The following is a 16,280-nucleotide window of genomic DNA, read 5'->3' on the forward strand; positions in this document are numbered from 1 at the left end:
AGTTTATTTCAACGATTGTTAAAAGTAACAATGCGTATTATAAAAGTGATGGCGTAACTTTTTTATTTTCATTTTAATAAAAACTTTATAAGTATTAAAATACTAGAAAAGAAGCGTATAGCCTTGATTTTTACAGGTAATAAAAATATACAATTTATAAAAATATTTTTAGACTGGGGTAAAAGTTTTATGAGTAGGCAACCCTAATGAGAAACTAGTCTTAATTCGATTTTTTGTTCGTGATGTGATGCTAATCATGCGAATTGTGAATTGTAGAGTAATATTACATTTTAATAATAAAACTTAAAAAGTTTAGCGAAACTAAACCTCTAAAATCAAAATTCTAGTAATTTTTTAAAGAGTTTATGCAATAAATACTTTTTATTCTCAAATATTAGGTTTTGCTTAGGGATATGCCTCCGGTAAAGGATGATTTGATAAGAGAAATTAATTGTGTAGATATAAATTTATCTGAAAAAAGTCCAGCAAAAGGGACGACACTCGTTGATGTAAGAGCATGTAATAAACCTGCCGCTAAGGTAAGATCTATAAAAAATAAGTCGGCTTATGTATAGCTTAAATTCTTACAGCTTAATACCACAAGCTATTGATCGCTAGAATATTAGATTTCTATCATGTTCGACTGCTATGAAGTACATTAGATAAGATAAAAAATTTACACTATTTGCAATATTGTAGACTAAGAATAAATATTTTTAATTATTGACTTTAGTTCAAATGCAGCCAAAAGTTTCTAAATCCTTTTTTTTCTTTGTCATGTAAAATAATTATATACTGACCTTAAAATTATGAACATTAAATATAAAGTGAAAAAGTAATAGCAATAGAAAGTAAAATACCTCATTTAAAGCAGACAAGACACATTTTATACGCATATTTTTTTCCTAAATTAATTAATTAATACTCATAAGTGATTATTGTTATTTTATCCAGTTATATCATTCATGTAATCGATTTACAGTTAATAAATTACAACCAACTAGAATACTTTATTTTGTACATTAAAAGTTACAACAACATTTAACTTTGAAGTTCATAATGAATTATTCCAAAACTAAACAATTGCCGATCACAGTTAAAATTTAATCCTTCAGCCCATTTAAAAAGGCTATGGCATCATTAACTGGCCACAACATTATAAAAATAATTAATAAAAGTAACTGATATTAAAAAAAAATTGAAGGTCTCATTCATAGTTCAATTTCTGTTTTACTAAGTGTGTCAAAATAATAAGCCCTGTAACATTGTCCCATCATTTTTAACACTTTGACAGTGTGACAGTTTATGGGTTTAATGGACTTTGTGCCAATCAACCTTGGCAGGTGGCACCCATTCTACCCTATTCTACTATTAAGCAGCACTACTTAGTATTGTTGTATCCCAGTTTGAAGGGCAAGTGAGGCAGTGTAACTACAGGCACAAGAGATAAAACGTCTGAATTCCCAAAGTTGGTGGTGCATTGACAATCTAAGGAATAGTTTATATTTCTTACAGTGCCAATGTATATGGGTTAGTGTATTCGCCACTCTAGCTAGGTATTTAAAGAAAACAATTTTCTGGATACAGTTGTCTATGGGCAGGCATAATGAGGTGGCATATTTACTATCCTCTCATAAAGAAAAAAAAAACTATCTTCTTTATTTCTTTATCATCTTAAGTACAATAATTTTTATAATAAATTACATAATGTATACGCCATGTTATAGTTACATTATATATACAGTCGAGTTGCTTTGTTTAGTTATTTTGTAACTGCTTTATTATCTGTTATGTAATAATAGTGGCTTATGAATGTCTGTAGTCTTACCTTTTAAGCACAAGTAATCCATCAGTAAAACTAGAGAATGGCTACTCCTGGGTATATGTTAATGTATTATTACATAAAAAGTTATATCAAATTTCTAATTATGCTTTCATTTTATATAAATGTTATGTTTGTTGTTATTTTATCTAGTAATTGGCATTTACTTAAATATAGTATATATATTTGATTACCTAGGTAAAATCTTTATGATTATAAAAATAAATTGTCACGGTTATTCCAAAAATATTTGAATTTACCTTTTTCTCATATTTTTCAATTGATTGAACCACTGCTTGTTAGTAATAGTGGTGATTAATATTTTTATCCATTAAATATTTCATAGAAATAATAAAAATAAAATAAAACAAAACTAATAGAAACTACTTTAAATTAAGATATATAAATTACTAAGTGTTTTAAGTGTAAAGCTTTAATGTTAAATAAAGTAGTTTGATTTGATTTTTTCATTTGTTAAGTTAAAATAAAGTGTTTTATGACTAATTTGAATTACTACTACCTTTTAATTAACAAATTTATTTTTATTATTTACCCGAAGATATAAATGACAAATAAGCCCAGTATCTAAACAGATATTTTGTTTTATTTATTTAAATCTTAACCTTAAAATCTGTCAATTAAATTTCACCTTACTATCTATTAGATAATTTAACAAAAAAATTCTAAATTATAATTATTTTGAATGACTATAGTAAAATTAATATAAAACGCGTTTCTTCTATTTTAAAATTTACAAACATCTTATGAAGATAGTATTTAAACGGTGTTACATAAAACTCGTTACGCAATAAATTTTATTAGTTAAATTGTACTTAATTGATATTCAGTCTATCGCTACACAGCACAATGAATATAATTTCTCAAGTCCCAGCATCAGTGTCTACATCGTAAAATGTTTTCACTTTTTTTTTCACTTGCCGCTCTAAGCACGCGTCTCTGCCGCTATCATAATAAAACAGTTTCAAATTGCTTAAACGTTGACTCGCAATGTAGCGTCGATTACGTATTGTATTGTTACTTTAATTTGCACAATTTCATGTAGCTATTTTGTCTCATTTGTTTTTTTTTGTTTCTTTAATATTTTCAGTGTTTATATCGCAGCTCGTGATGTGGGCGCCTGAATTTTCATTAATTTGTTTACATGATTAAGTTTTGTAAAATGCACAGTGTTCATAGTTGTGGAGTGTGAATCTTTTGTAGTGCATGCTTTGAAATCGCACCCGAGTAGTGGAGACGACATGACTAATTCCCAGGTACAGGCTTTATTTTTTTTTTTCAATATAATGTAGCGTAAACTGTCAAAGCAATAAACGCTTGTTTTTTTAACTAAGTTGCAACCAATTCTTTTAATTATTTATAAGTTTTAATTATTTATGGAAGTATACTAGCAATGCCTGGTTTCAAGTATATTTATTTTGTCAGTGGATACGACAGTAGCCTAAGTGATCAAGATCGAACCAACGACGTCCACAGCTCACAGCTGTTCAGCCTATCATCCTATCAGATCTATTGGGGCTCACATATTTTCCGTACTCGATATTATCTTTAATTATAAATTATGTTGTTATTATTAGTACCTCTTACTTCAAGTACATTGTATTTTCCACTGGAAGTTCACATGATGCTTTTTTGAAGGCATGAGAAAAATATTTCAACAATACAGCTAATTATCACCTTTATCGTGTCAACGCTTTTGTGAATATATTCTTATGTGAATCTTTATGTAACTTTGACAACTTGGCAAGTTGTGAGTACTCAGTGTTAATAACCCGGCACTGAATGCACTATAAATGTATTTTTCGTACACTCTTGCATGATAAGCATTCAAATCCAACATTGTTCTTTTTGGTATTCATATTTATTTTGTCTTGAAAGAATATAGCATCTTTTGGTGACAGTTTATTTTGCACATAGTTATGTCAAGTCGTGAAGTCAACAAAATTATTAAGTAGATTAGAGCATTTCTGATCTGGAAAATAGAGATCTCACAATGTACTTTGCCTAAATGACAATTTTAACTGTTGTATTTGTTTAGTGCTCCAATAATAATTATTATATATTTATATGTTTAAGGTATGGTTCCGTGGCGTGAGAAGCTCCAAGTTCCGCCATGTATACGGTGTGCCATTCAAGCGGGAACGATGCTATGATAACATAAAGATAACAAGGAATGCCCACGATTCCAACTTCTGTGCGGTCAATCCTAAGTTCGTGGCGATCGTCACAGAGGTCGCTGGTGGCGGTGCCTTCCTCGTGCTGCCCTTAGACCACGTAAGTAAACAAGTACTTATTTATCAAAAAATGTACATGTAATAATAATAATTTATTAATAAAGGTAGTCACGGTCCGTACTTAGAATTTGGGTTATATGTATATGCACACGTTTATTCGCCCGCAACTTCGCCCGCGTGTTACATAAAAAAAATAGCCTATGTACGTCCTTGGAGTTCAAACTTGCTTCATACCAAATTGTATCACATACAGAGTTACTTTCGCATTTATAATATTAGTATAGACTATTTTTATTATATTTATTAACTCTTTCATATAATTTACTACATTGGTTGAAGTTTATGACAGTCTTATGACTTAAGGCCGCTCCTTCGGATTGTAGTGTTAAGTGTCTATTGAACTGGAAGAAATTTACTAGTACAAAATTATAATAAATAATTGTTTAATTTGAACGCAAAGCTGCTTAAATTAACCCGTTCAACCGTACATGCATTAACGCTTTATATTATAAACGTAGATTAGCTATGTGGAAATTATACCATATCAACGATCGGAGGCTATGAATACTGAATAATGTATTTAGTATCGATAAATAACTGCAAACCTGTGGACATATTAACGATAATTTAATCAGTGAATCCAAACATCGATTGAAACAATAAATGTAATCGCTAAAGCATATTCATACATTATTCGTCGTAATCATGCTGTATTAGTAGTACATGACCGCAAATCCATTAACATATTATCACAATGAAATAATGTGACACTGCACTGCACATGCAGAGCATTTAACAAGCCGCGCAAATATGATATAATATACTAGCTCCTTGCCTTGCTGTCCGGAATTAGTAATTAATTTCGTAGACATTTCCCCCTCTTATTAATTAAGTTATCAAAAATCTTTTCTCATCGGATGCTAAAGTTATAAAATAATTATATATCTCAAATGCCAGCTGTCTAAACTCAGTAATTGTGCGTTAATATGCAGTAAGGACAAACAATTTTATATGTGTAGAATAATACACGCGACTAACCGTATTCCTGATGAAATTAAGCTAAGAGCTCGCGTGAGGAAATTAAACCGAAATATAATAAAAATAACAGTAATATTGCCACAGTTGTCTGCATCAAGAGAGCACGGTGTTCGTGTGTCGAATTACGAAGTAATTACTTCACGTAATTGTCACTCACATTAGTCTCCATATTGTCGCAGCACAAAATTAAAATTTGTCGCTTTACTCTTATACGCTTTCTATATTCATATTAAATGTGTTCTAATGTAGTAGTGTTCTAGTGAAGGGGGACAGTCGAAAGAATTAAACGTCTTTTTTTAATTCAAATCTTACGGATCACTAAGCCGATCGTGACTCTAAATGTGGAAGATTTTTTTTATTAATATAATATACATATATACCGTACTTACATAAATTTTGACTTAAAAATTATATATTATATATATAACAAATGATATATTATAAAAATATATATATAAATATATTTACAGGTTATTGTTTGTTATATTATATCAATCTCAAATAAAGCAGTCTTAAACAGTGTCCACCGCAGATTTGCTGTGGTTTATTTATGATAATCACCAAATTCAAATACGGAATTGTGACAACCATAAACAACGCTCGACGGACCATAAACTCGATTCATTGCTATCCTTAATTCCGGACAACGACCGACACTTTATTATAGCATTATAAATCATAAATATTAACGGAGCATAATATTGTCTATACTTAAAAATAAATCGAAATCAATTTGATACGAATATTATAGATATGTAATTTATTGAACAAATTCACGTAATTAAATATTGTTGTAAGCGTTGTCGTTTTACAAGTACAATGACTATTAGATCGTGACGTCAATTTATTTGAAAATAATCGACCGCTAACGTACACGCCAATACAGACCGCATACCGCATAGCGTCCATTACATTATGAAGAACAAAAAAGAACGTTGATGCGCAAAAAAACAGACAAGGTAAAAGTAGAACTTGTACTAAAACTCAAATATATTCATAATTATGTATTCAACTAATATTATGTACATATTTTTTTTCAGACCGGTCGGCTAGACTTCAACGCGAGTCGCGTCACGGGCCACAAAGGCCCGGTACTCGACATCAAATGGAATCCGTTCAACGATAACATCATAGCCTCGTGTTCCGATGACTGCACGGTAATTTCGTTACAATTTTAATACAGGTTTCCAATTAGCCCGTGGAAAATGGCACCCATTACGCGGTCTTGTTCAATTCTAACTGTTTTTGACTTTTATATACGAGGTCTTACTACGATTTATTTTAGGTTATGTAGATATATGTAGCGGTATCTTTTAGCTATTACTTTGAGTAACTATGCTTTTGTTGTAACGACGGTACATAGAAGAGATAGGGAGAATTTTAAGCTCAGTGCTGCTTGAAGTTAACGTTTATAACTTATAGTTGCGGTTCTTGACCAAGTTAAGAAGTCATGTGCAAAGTTAAGGCGCACTCAACGCTAATCTGATGTTGATTTCGTCCCCTTGGCTCGCTTAGACGATACCACAAGTTTCTTCTATCTTCTAAACTGAGAGTTATTCAAAGTCACATTTTAAACAACACAATTGCTTGCAGCGCGTGAAGAAATTAATCTTCCGGAATCGTTGGTACTTCATTAAATTAAATAACACTTGATTCAATTTATTTACATTAAATTTAAAAAAAATATCTGATTTGAGATTTTTTAGATATTAAAAAATATTTAATAGTAAACTTTTTTTTTCTCACTATTATGCCTTTACAAAAGACTGTTTATATATTTACGTCTAAAAATGTATTTCAAAATGACATCATGTGATATTGTAATATCAAGATATGACATTAGAAATAATATGATATTGCCGTACTATTGTTTAGTGTTTGTAAACACGATAATGTACCCTTGTTATCAGCACTCGTATGAACTAATACAAACGTAAATTTACACTATGTACATCTAAAGATTAAGTACCACTTGAATTTTATGATTATGTAGAATTCAAATGTATGAAAAACCTTACTTTTTGTTACAAACTCATAATTATAAAGTATTATAAAGAAAACCGTTTGAATAAGGCAGAACTTATGTTGCCATATATAAAAAAGTTCCTTATAGAGAGTAGTGAGTGTCAATGGAATTGCTGTCACAAGCGATAGAACAGCTTATATCGCATTCTTAGCAGTATATTGTGCGTATAAGGTGTCGATTATATATTTTTTTTTTATATGCGCCGGGAGGGCAAATGACTTTACTCCACCTAATGGTAAGTGGTAGTAGAGACCAAACGCGACGACGGCCAGTACAGTCGGGAAGAATGTTCTGTACTAGCCGTAGAGAACATTACATTTATTTATATTTATTACAGTCCCACTGGCTGACCTTTAGGTCCATATCTTTATCTCTAATTACAAATTTATATTCAAAAAATCAAAAACAAATTTATATTACTTAACATGTAAATAAATACTAATAGTATTGTAGTGCTAACGGTTTTATGTTAAATGACGCGTATTTATTATTTCCCTATATTTTAATAAATTAAAGGAATTTACATTTTATTCTCCAGTACTTCCATTGTTACAAATGAATACAGAAACTTACGAAATGTGTACTTTTCTTAAGTTAACAGTGAATTGCGACTTATTGCCGTTTTAAAATTATCTCATAATAATAAACTTTACTATTATTTCACTAACAAATTTTTTGTTAACAACAATGATAATTAATGAAAAAGTAAAATATAAAATATTCACTCGAATATTTGACAATTAAATTAAATGTGCAAAACTTGCATAATAATAATTAGATTATGATTAATAAATGATTATGAATTAATAATTTCGTTGTACAGAGCTTGTACTGTGGAAACCAGACAACTGATATACTACATATATTATTTTTCTTTTGTAAATACATACTTATATAGATAATTACACCCAGACTCAGGACGAACAGACATGTTCATGCACACAAATATCTGTCCTGGGTGGGTGAAAGGCAAGCATCTACCAACCACGCCAACCGGTTCGATATAATAGACATATACATAGAATAGACAGCGTTTTTTTTTATATAGAATAGGAAGGTGGACGAGCATATGGGCCACCTGATTTTAAGTGGTCACCAAACGCCCTTAGACATTGGCATTGTAAGAAATGTCAACAATCGCTTACATAGCCAATAAGATTTTATGTCCCTTGTGCCTGTAATTACACTGGCTCACTCACCCTTCAAACCGGAACACAACAATATCAAGTATTGCTGTTTTGCGGTAGAATATCTGATGAGTGGGTGGTACCTACCTAGACGAGCTTGTACAAAGCCCTTCCACCAGTGTATTTCTAGTCTGGATTAATCAATTTTGTAAATGCAGATTTATAAAAAAATGTGTTCTATAAAGTCACTTCATTAATATACTATAAACTCAAATGTTTTTGATTACGTAGGTAAAACTATGGCACATTCCGGATGGAGGTTTATCTATGCACCTGACTGATTGGCTTGTTGAATTGCATGGACACAAGCGCAGAGTTGCATACATCGAATGGCATCCGACTGCTGAAAACATCTTGCTTAGCGCTGGGTTCGATTACTTGGTAAGTATTCTTATACATCAAATAATTCAATAATACTCAAATGTAAAATTTTAAAGAATCGTTAATGAGTGTTTGTGTGCTAAAAGATATTAAAAAATATTTTTTTAAATTACTCATATCAAACAAAAATATAATTTAAGTAAACATATTGTAAAACACACTAATCGTTATATCTGACTAAGATCTGACTTTCTTTCGCCGGTTCGTTTCAAGTAATCCTATTCCATTTTATGTCAATCCATCGAGGAAGATGCTTTAAACTAATTTAGAGACTTTTAAGCCCTAAAAAAAAGCCAAGATGGCCTAGTAGTAAGAACGCGTAAATCTTAACCGATGATCGTGGGTTCAAACCCGGGCAAGCACCACTGAGTTTTATGTGCTTAATTTGTGTTTATAATTCATCTCGTGCTTGACGGTGAAAGAAAACATCGTGAGGAAACCTGCATGTGTCAAATTTCATTGAAATTTTGCTACATGTGTATTCTACCAACCCGCATTGGAGCAGCGTGGTGGAATAAGCTCCAAACCTTCTCCTCAAAAAGGGAGAGGAGGCTATTAGCCCAACAGTGGGACATTCAGACAGTTTAAGAACCTACTGTACGAGATGCCTTTTTTGTTCATTATAGATCTTCGTATGGGACGTGGGTAAAGGAGAGGCGGTGAAGGTGATCGACTGCCACAGTGACGTCATCTACTGCATGTCCTTCAACCGCGACGGGTCGTTGCTCGCCACCACGTGTAAGGACAAGAAGTTGAGAGTCATCGAACCGAGGCGAGGGATCGTTCTATCGGTGAGTCTTTGAAAAGAGTCGGTGTAACGTGATCTAAGTTGTACTCAAACGGTGTATACCAGATTTTATATATTGATTTTGTCTATTGTTTATGGATTGTCCAATAAAATACTACATACTACGCCAATGGCAGAAAGAGTAAAGATAATAAAACAACTTTGAACTTGAATTGACGAGACATTGTTGGCCGTGATCTAAATGATCTATGGTAGCTACTCATTATGGATTCGTGGCAAAATAGCATTTTAAATGTGTCGACATTCAAATCGTCATAAAAGAATTTGGAAATAAAACATAAGTAATTAAGTGGGAATAGTGTTGTACTACGACTGAACATATACCAACGATGAACTGTTGGTATTGCATAATATAACCGAGCTACTAACAAATCGCACGGAATATTTAAATTAGAGGTGGATGATGGATCTTAACTCCTCCTGCCACTGGAATATACTGCTGTATTTTTATTATAATTTCGCTTATCATCATTGTAATGTTCATCCCCAGGAGGGCACGTGTCACTCTGGCACGAAGGCGTCGAAGTGCACCTTCGTCCGGCAGGGCCGCGTGCTGACGACGGGCTTCTCACGCCACAGCGACCGCCAGTACGCGCTGTGGGACCCGCACTCGCTCGCCGCGCCGCTGCTGCAGGAGACCATCGACAGCTCCTCGGGCGTCGTCTTCCCCTACTACGACCACGACACCAACATGGTGGGCGCCCATTCGGCAAAGACTTACTATCCGTATTGTGCAGTTTACTAATAAATTACTTCCACCAGGTTTATCTGGCTGGCAAAGGCGATGGAAATATACGCTATTACGAGGTGGTTGACGAGCCCCCGTATATACATTTCCTGAACCAGTTTCTGTCTGGTAATCCTCAGGTAAGATAAACAAAGTATAACAATATGTGTAATTATACTATTTTATTAAACTATTTACAAAAAAAAACCGATGATCATTGAAATCGATTTATTTAATTTCATAGTCAATAATTATATAATTTTAAACCAATTAACGAAATACATTTCGTAATTTATCGAGGAATAATGGGATGTCTATCCTATGAACTGAAGTAACGCCATTTATTACGCCATAAGTAAAATTAATAGAATGGAACACATTATACAGCTTAGGATATATATATATATATCCTAAGCTGTATAATGTGTTCCATATATATATATATATATATATATAAATATATATATATATATATATGGAACACATATATATATAATAAAAATACAGCAGTATATTCCAGTGGCAGGAGGAGTTAAGATCCATATAGATATATATATATATATATATATATATATATGGAACACATTATACAGCTTAGGAGATATATATATATATATATATATATAGATACATCTCCCTTTGATTTATTTGTAATATGTGCACGTAGTGATGTGTGTGTGTCGCAGCGCGGGCTGGGCTTCATGCCGAAGCGCGGCGTGCAGGTGGGCGCCTGCGAGGTGTTCCGCTTCTACAAGCTGCACACGTCGCGCGGCCTGTGCGAGCCCATCTCCATGATCGTGCCGCGCAAGTCCGACTGCTTCCAGGTACGTGCTGGGTACAAAGTGTACTTTCGACAACATGTAGTACTTTCTCGCGTTTGTTGCTCTTACTCTTTTGAAAACAATGACACAAAACGCCAATTTAACAAAGAATTCAAATTAACTGCAACAAAAAACAAAACTTTTTCGTTGCTGATTTTAGTAATGTTTTTTATTAAAGACATTCAATGTTGATGGACAGAAATATATATTTATATATTCTGTGTATTTCAAAAATACTATATACATAATATTTTTGCTGAAATAATTTGTTTGTAACAAAACTTACATTTTTATAGTATCGATATAATCTAGCAAAGATTTGTTTGCATTATAGCTTAATTACCGTACAATCAAATTATACTGAAATTCGGCCGGCTCAGTAGATATTAAACGCATATCGTGACATCTTTAGTTGCAAATGAAACAGTTAAAATTTATCTCGTAATTGTGTGATGCGGGATCACCATTTTTTGCAAAATTGCGTTATTCGGGATAGATTGCGACTCATGTAAATTTATCGACACGTAGCCGAACACAATCACACAGTGGGATATTTATTGAACATGAGTATTTTGTGGCAGGAGGACCTGTACCCGGACACGGCGGCGCCGCAGCCGGCGGTGAGCGCGCGCGACTGGCTGGGCGGAGTCAACGCGCCGCCGCTACTCATCAGCATGAAGACCGGTACGCACCTACTGCCGCCTCACTGTTTGTGTCATACTTTACTTTTGTTGTCATATTTACTGGTGGTAGAGCTTTGAGCAAACTCGTCTGGGTAGGTACCACCCACTCATCAGATATTCTACCGCAAAACAGTAGTACTTGTTATTTTTGTGTTCCGATTTGAAGGGTGAGTGAGCCAGTGTATTACAGGTACAAGGGACATAACATTTTAGTTCCCAAGGTTAGTGGCGCATTGGTGATGTAAGCGATGGTTAACATTTCTTACAATGCCATACATAGCATATGGTGACCACTTACCATCAGGTGACCCATATGCTCATCCGCCTTCCTATTTTATAAAAAAAAATCAACTTTTCCGCTTCATAAATAACACAATTATCAACTTACTCTTATTATAAAAAAAAGATTCTCGTATAACAACTTTAAACACTGTTTCACTAAAGCGCTTCTCCCACCAACCACAATAAACCCAAGTTTAACAAACCCAGTAACCAAGTCAACAGTCAACTAACTAGCACTAACATAACATCAAAAAAGCGTTAAAAAAATCAATAACAACACCTAAAAACCTTGACCCATTAAGACACCGGGATAAGCACCCTTATACGCTTTTTATATAATTTTATTTTTGGCAGATATATGTAACATAATGAGTTGTAATGCAATGCAGGTGTCACCATTTCGACACACAAGCCCCGTACGAACAAGGACGCGCCGGCGCTACAACCTCAGGACGCCAACAACAGGAAGAAGTTCGCGTTCCTCTCCCGCGAAACAACGCCCGACTACCGCCCGCTGGCCACCTGGCAGGAAAATCATGACAATGAAATACCACAGGTTGATTTTATTTTTTAATATTTATAAGTTTCTGAAAGTTAACTTAGTATTCGTTGTTTTTTATATAGGATACATAAAGTCATTCGTAAATTCAGAATATGTGTAATGAAGTACCCAGTTACTGACTAACTTTCTTTGTAAAATGCACATTCCGAACCGTGGTAGTTTTATTTTTAATCGATAATGATAAATTTTAACAGATATGTTATGAAAAACTTATATGTACCTTGATGTATTTCAAGATATTAAAGAATATGTTATTAATAAGTACATATAATGTTCTTGAATTAATTTTAAACATTTATAAAAAAATTAACACTAAGAAATTTTTAGTTATCTAAATAATATAGTTATCTAATATTAATTTAAACAGGTGCAAGTAACTGAAAAATGTCAGAAGACAAACGCTAATCAGAACACGAAGTTCCATCAGCTACAACGAATGTTCGGCAAGCAGACGGGCGAGACCGAACCCGTGCCGCTCTACAAGCAGATCAACCAAGGAGATGTCTTCAACACTGAGAATGAGGTAGTGTACGACTAATAAAATATAATATTACCGGTAGTACGGCGTGTCCAGCCCCATCTGAGTAGATGCCATTTACCATTTATTCAAACACTAACTCGGAAGAAGGAAGGAAAGAATTAATTTTTTTTTATATTAAAACTAAGAGTGCTAGTGTCTGAAGAAGAAGACGACCATTTGCCATTTTCAAGTGGCCTTTATGCTCGTTTGTCAACCTTCATAAAATTAACATCAGTATTTCGATTTTTATTTTTAAAAACGATAATCTAAAACTGTCTTATTGTTCAAATCAAAAGGTAATGTAACTTTTGATTTCAAATAATTTATACATATATTCAATAAAGCTAAAACTTTTAATACAAAATTTACAGTTACGTCTCGCTTTCAACCGACAAGGCGAAGAATTGAGAATTGTAAAGCGACAGCTGCAGAACAGTCAGCAGCGGGTACGAGAATTGGAGCAACACATCGCTTCCCTTCAATCGCGATTGCAACACGAAAACTAAGCTTAATATTGAACTGCCTACGACGCCTTTCAAATTGACCTTGCATATATATAAAATTGGATCTTTATATTAAGATTATTATGATCAATGTTTTTAATTGAAATATGACATAAATTTGAATTTCAAGATTCAAATGAAACAATATTATATATATTTTAAATTGTGTTTTTGATTTATGGGCACAACTTGATTTATATTATATAAGTTACCTTATTTCTAAAAACTATATTTTTTTTTTGTTTATAAATTTCATAGTAAAATAACTGAATTCTACATTTATGCTTAAGCTATTGCATTGTGAAAATTAATATTAAAGTCTTAAAAGCTGTGTGCCCTTGTACAACGGAATGTGTCCTGTAGGAACCTTTGAAGACATCTGTACTATTATTTTGTAGTGCCAACCGGAAGTCGAAGCTTTAACTCGCTTGTCCAACAAGCCATCGCTTAATATATATTTTAAGTTTAGTTGGTTCTGTATTGGATTAAGATACCGAAACTTTTGGCTGTCTTATAAAAAGGCAATACAGCAATGATGCCTTTATAAATGTAGGGATATTTTCGATACTAGATGTATCCTCCACTATTACGTTTAAAATATGACTTATTCTACTATAAGGCTCGTACACAAGTTGATGACCAAAATATTAATACTTTATGCTTCGTGTACTTGTGATAATTTGTGTAATACACATTAGGCATATATAACATGGGTTGTTTTTTCTATGTCAATGCAATCATTAATACACAACTTAATATAATCTTTATTATTTACTTATAAATTACATAACATGTATTTCCATATTCCAAAATTATTCGTATTTGTGTGTTAATCATCATTCATCATAGTTATCATTTTAATATATGAAAACGCAACAACTTTTAACAAAATTATCTGAGACTTGCTAATAGGGCAGTGGGAACAAAATTATCATTCCATTATTACTATTTTTACATTTGTATGTTATATATTTATATGGCCTAATGTTTTATTATAATAAAAATATAATCATAAGGCTATCGTTATTAAAAATTCGGACATGACAGTTGTGATGACATTTTATTAGTAAATTTATGAATGTGTATGTTTTATTTGATGTAATCGCTCACTTGCTTTAAGCAACTGTCTTGACACTGTGACTATGACTTAAATTATTTGTATTTACATTTATATGGAAAATTAAAATATTGTCGTTATCTGTATAGTAAGTAACTTACTGATATAGTTATGAGATCTGAGATTTTGATAATTCTCCAAAGTTAAGAAAGACGCGTAGTAATTGCATTTTCTTGTTCGCTATGATTTTATAAAAAACAACAAAAAGTATAATATTATATTGTGAATGCAAAATTTGATATATTTTATACTTTTGACTTAATAAAAATTGAAATTTATATAATTACTCCATACCAAATGATCGTAAAAAAAGTTTTTGTTGATAATGTAAAGTGCGCGTGAGCAAAGTTCGGCATCTTTTTTTAGTTTATAAAGCAAGCGAGCAGTTAAAAAAAAAACTCGTTTATACATTACTATATTTGTGCAATTAACGTAAGGGTTTTACGAATGACAAGATTTTTTTTATAATGTCAATAATTCAATACTGCCTAGAGCACTATTTCAAAAAGCACACAATAAAAGTTTATTCCCAGTTTTATTATTAAGTTGATTTGTTAGTAATTAATTTAGTCCGATTTACAATTATTGTTACCTGTTAATTTTAAATGTTTGTTTTATTTTTATGTGACAATTTTGTATGTGTTTGATTACAATGTAATATTAGATATATTCGATTCTCTGAATTTCTTGTCTATAGATAAACAAAACAAGGAAATGTCTAAAAATAAGATTTTGGTATAAAGTTTGTGTGTAATGTAGTCACTGGTTTATCAACTCTCATCTTATATTTCAAGCATTTAAAATGTCATAAATTGTAGGTTTTATTTTTGTTAGAATGAAGCTAGATTTTTTTTTTCGTAACAAAGAAACATTTTCTAAGCATTATATAACAAGTATTTGTATCTATTTGTAATTTGCATAAAAATGTACTGCCAAGAACAGTTTAAAAATAAAGTGTACAAAAATGTTACCTGAAATTTTTCTACATATAGAATGAAATGAAATGGTTTTTTAAAATGTAAATTTTAGAGTAGGTGCTACATCCTTGAACAGCTTTTTGCTTAACTGAAATATAAGATTGCTTAAAATGGATTTCAACATAATTGTAGTAAGCTAGCTTTTATAAGAATCAATGTTTTTAACAAAATGTATGGCTACTAATTAAAAATGATATATAAAAGAGTATATTATCATTAAGTTTTCATCAACAATAAAATATTTGTATTTTGTGACAGTAAGCTCTGTACTATGTAGTCTATTAAAATTGCTTAAAGGCAAATCGTTCAAGTTAATTTTTTTACTAAATTATAATTGCAAAATGAGGGAAGTATTTTCATACTGTTGTTTATTACATTCCACTTAAGCATCGATATTAGGTAAGTGAAATGAATCAAAAAGTATTATTTCATATAAGCTAAATTAGTTATTTAGTTTTGTGGCTAAGTCTATGTTAATATTTATTGTGTATTTTTATATTATGCTTGTGTAGCACAAATTTTCAATAAATGTTTGAACATTTATCTGTTGTCTTTGATGCCCCCCAAAGATATA

General features: G+C 31.9%; 1 protein-coding gene across 3 annotated transcripts; it reads left to right on the forward strand.

Moving 5' to 3' along the window:
- Positions 1-244: 244 nt before the first annotated feature.
- LOC126768915 (coronin-2B-like) lies at positions 245-16,249 on the forward strand. 3 transcript variants are annotated; one of them, XM_050487340.1, is made up of 13 exons: positions 405-539; positions 2,931-3,096; positions 3,917-4,114; positions 6,153-6,269; positions 8,557-8,706; positions 9,333-9,497; positions 10,005-10,208; positions 10,277-10,381; positions 10,928-11,065; positions 11,644-11,746; positions 12,417-12,583; positions 12,957-13,112; positions 13,481-16,249. In XM_050487340.1, exons 2-13 carry the CDS (start codon positions 3,082-3,084, stop codon positions 13,613-13,615), a joined length of 1,653 nt encoding a protein of 550 aa, XP_050343297.1. In that variant the 5' UTR covers positions 405-539; positions 2,931-3,081; the 3' UTR covers positions 13,616-16,249. The 3 variants fall into 3 exon arrangements, with proteins under 3 accessions (XP_050343295.1, XP_050343297.1, XP_050343296.1); XM_050487339.1 differs by lacking the exon at positions 405-539 and adding an exon at positions 2,667-2,730; XM_050487338.1 differs by lacking the exon at positions 2,931-3,096 and having other exon boundaries at positions 245-539.
- Positions 16,250-16,280: the final 31 nt, after the last annotated feature.

The sequence above is a fragment of the Nymphalis io genome, chromosome 6 (assembly GCF_905147045.1).
Source record: "Nymphalis io chromosome 6, ilAglIoxx1.1, whole genome shotgun sequence".
In the NCBI taxonomy this organism is placed as follows: domain Eukaryota; kingdom Metazoa; phylum Arthropoda; class Insecta; order Lepidoptera; family Nymphalidae; genus Nymphalis; species Nymphalis io.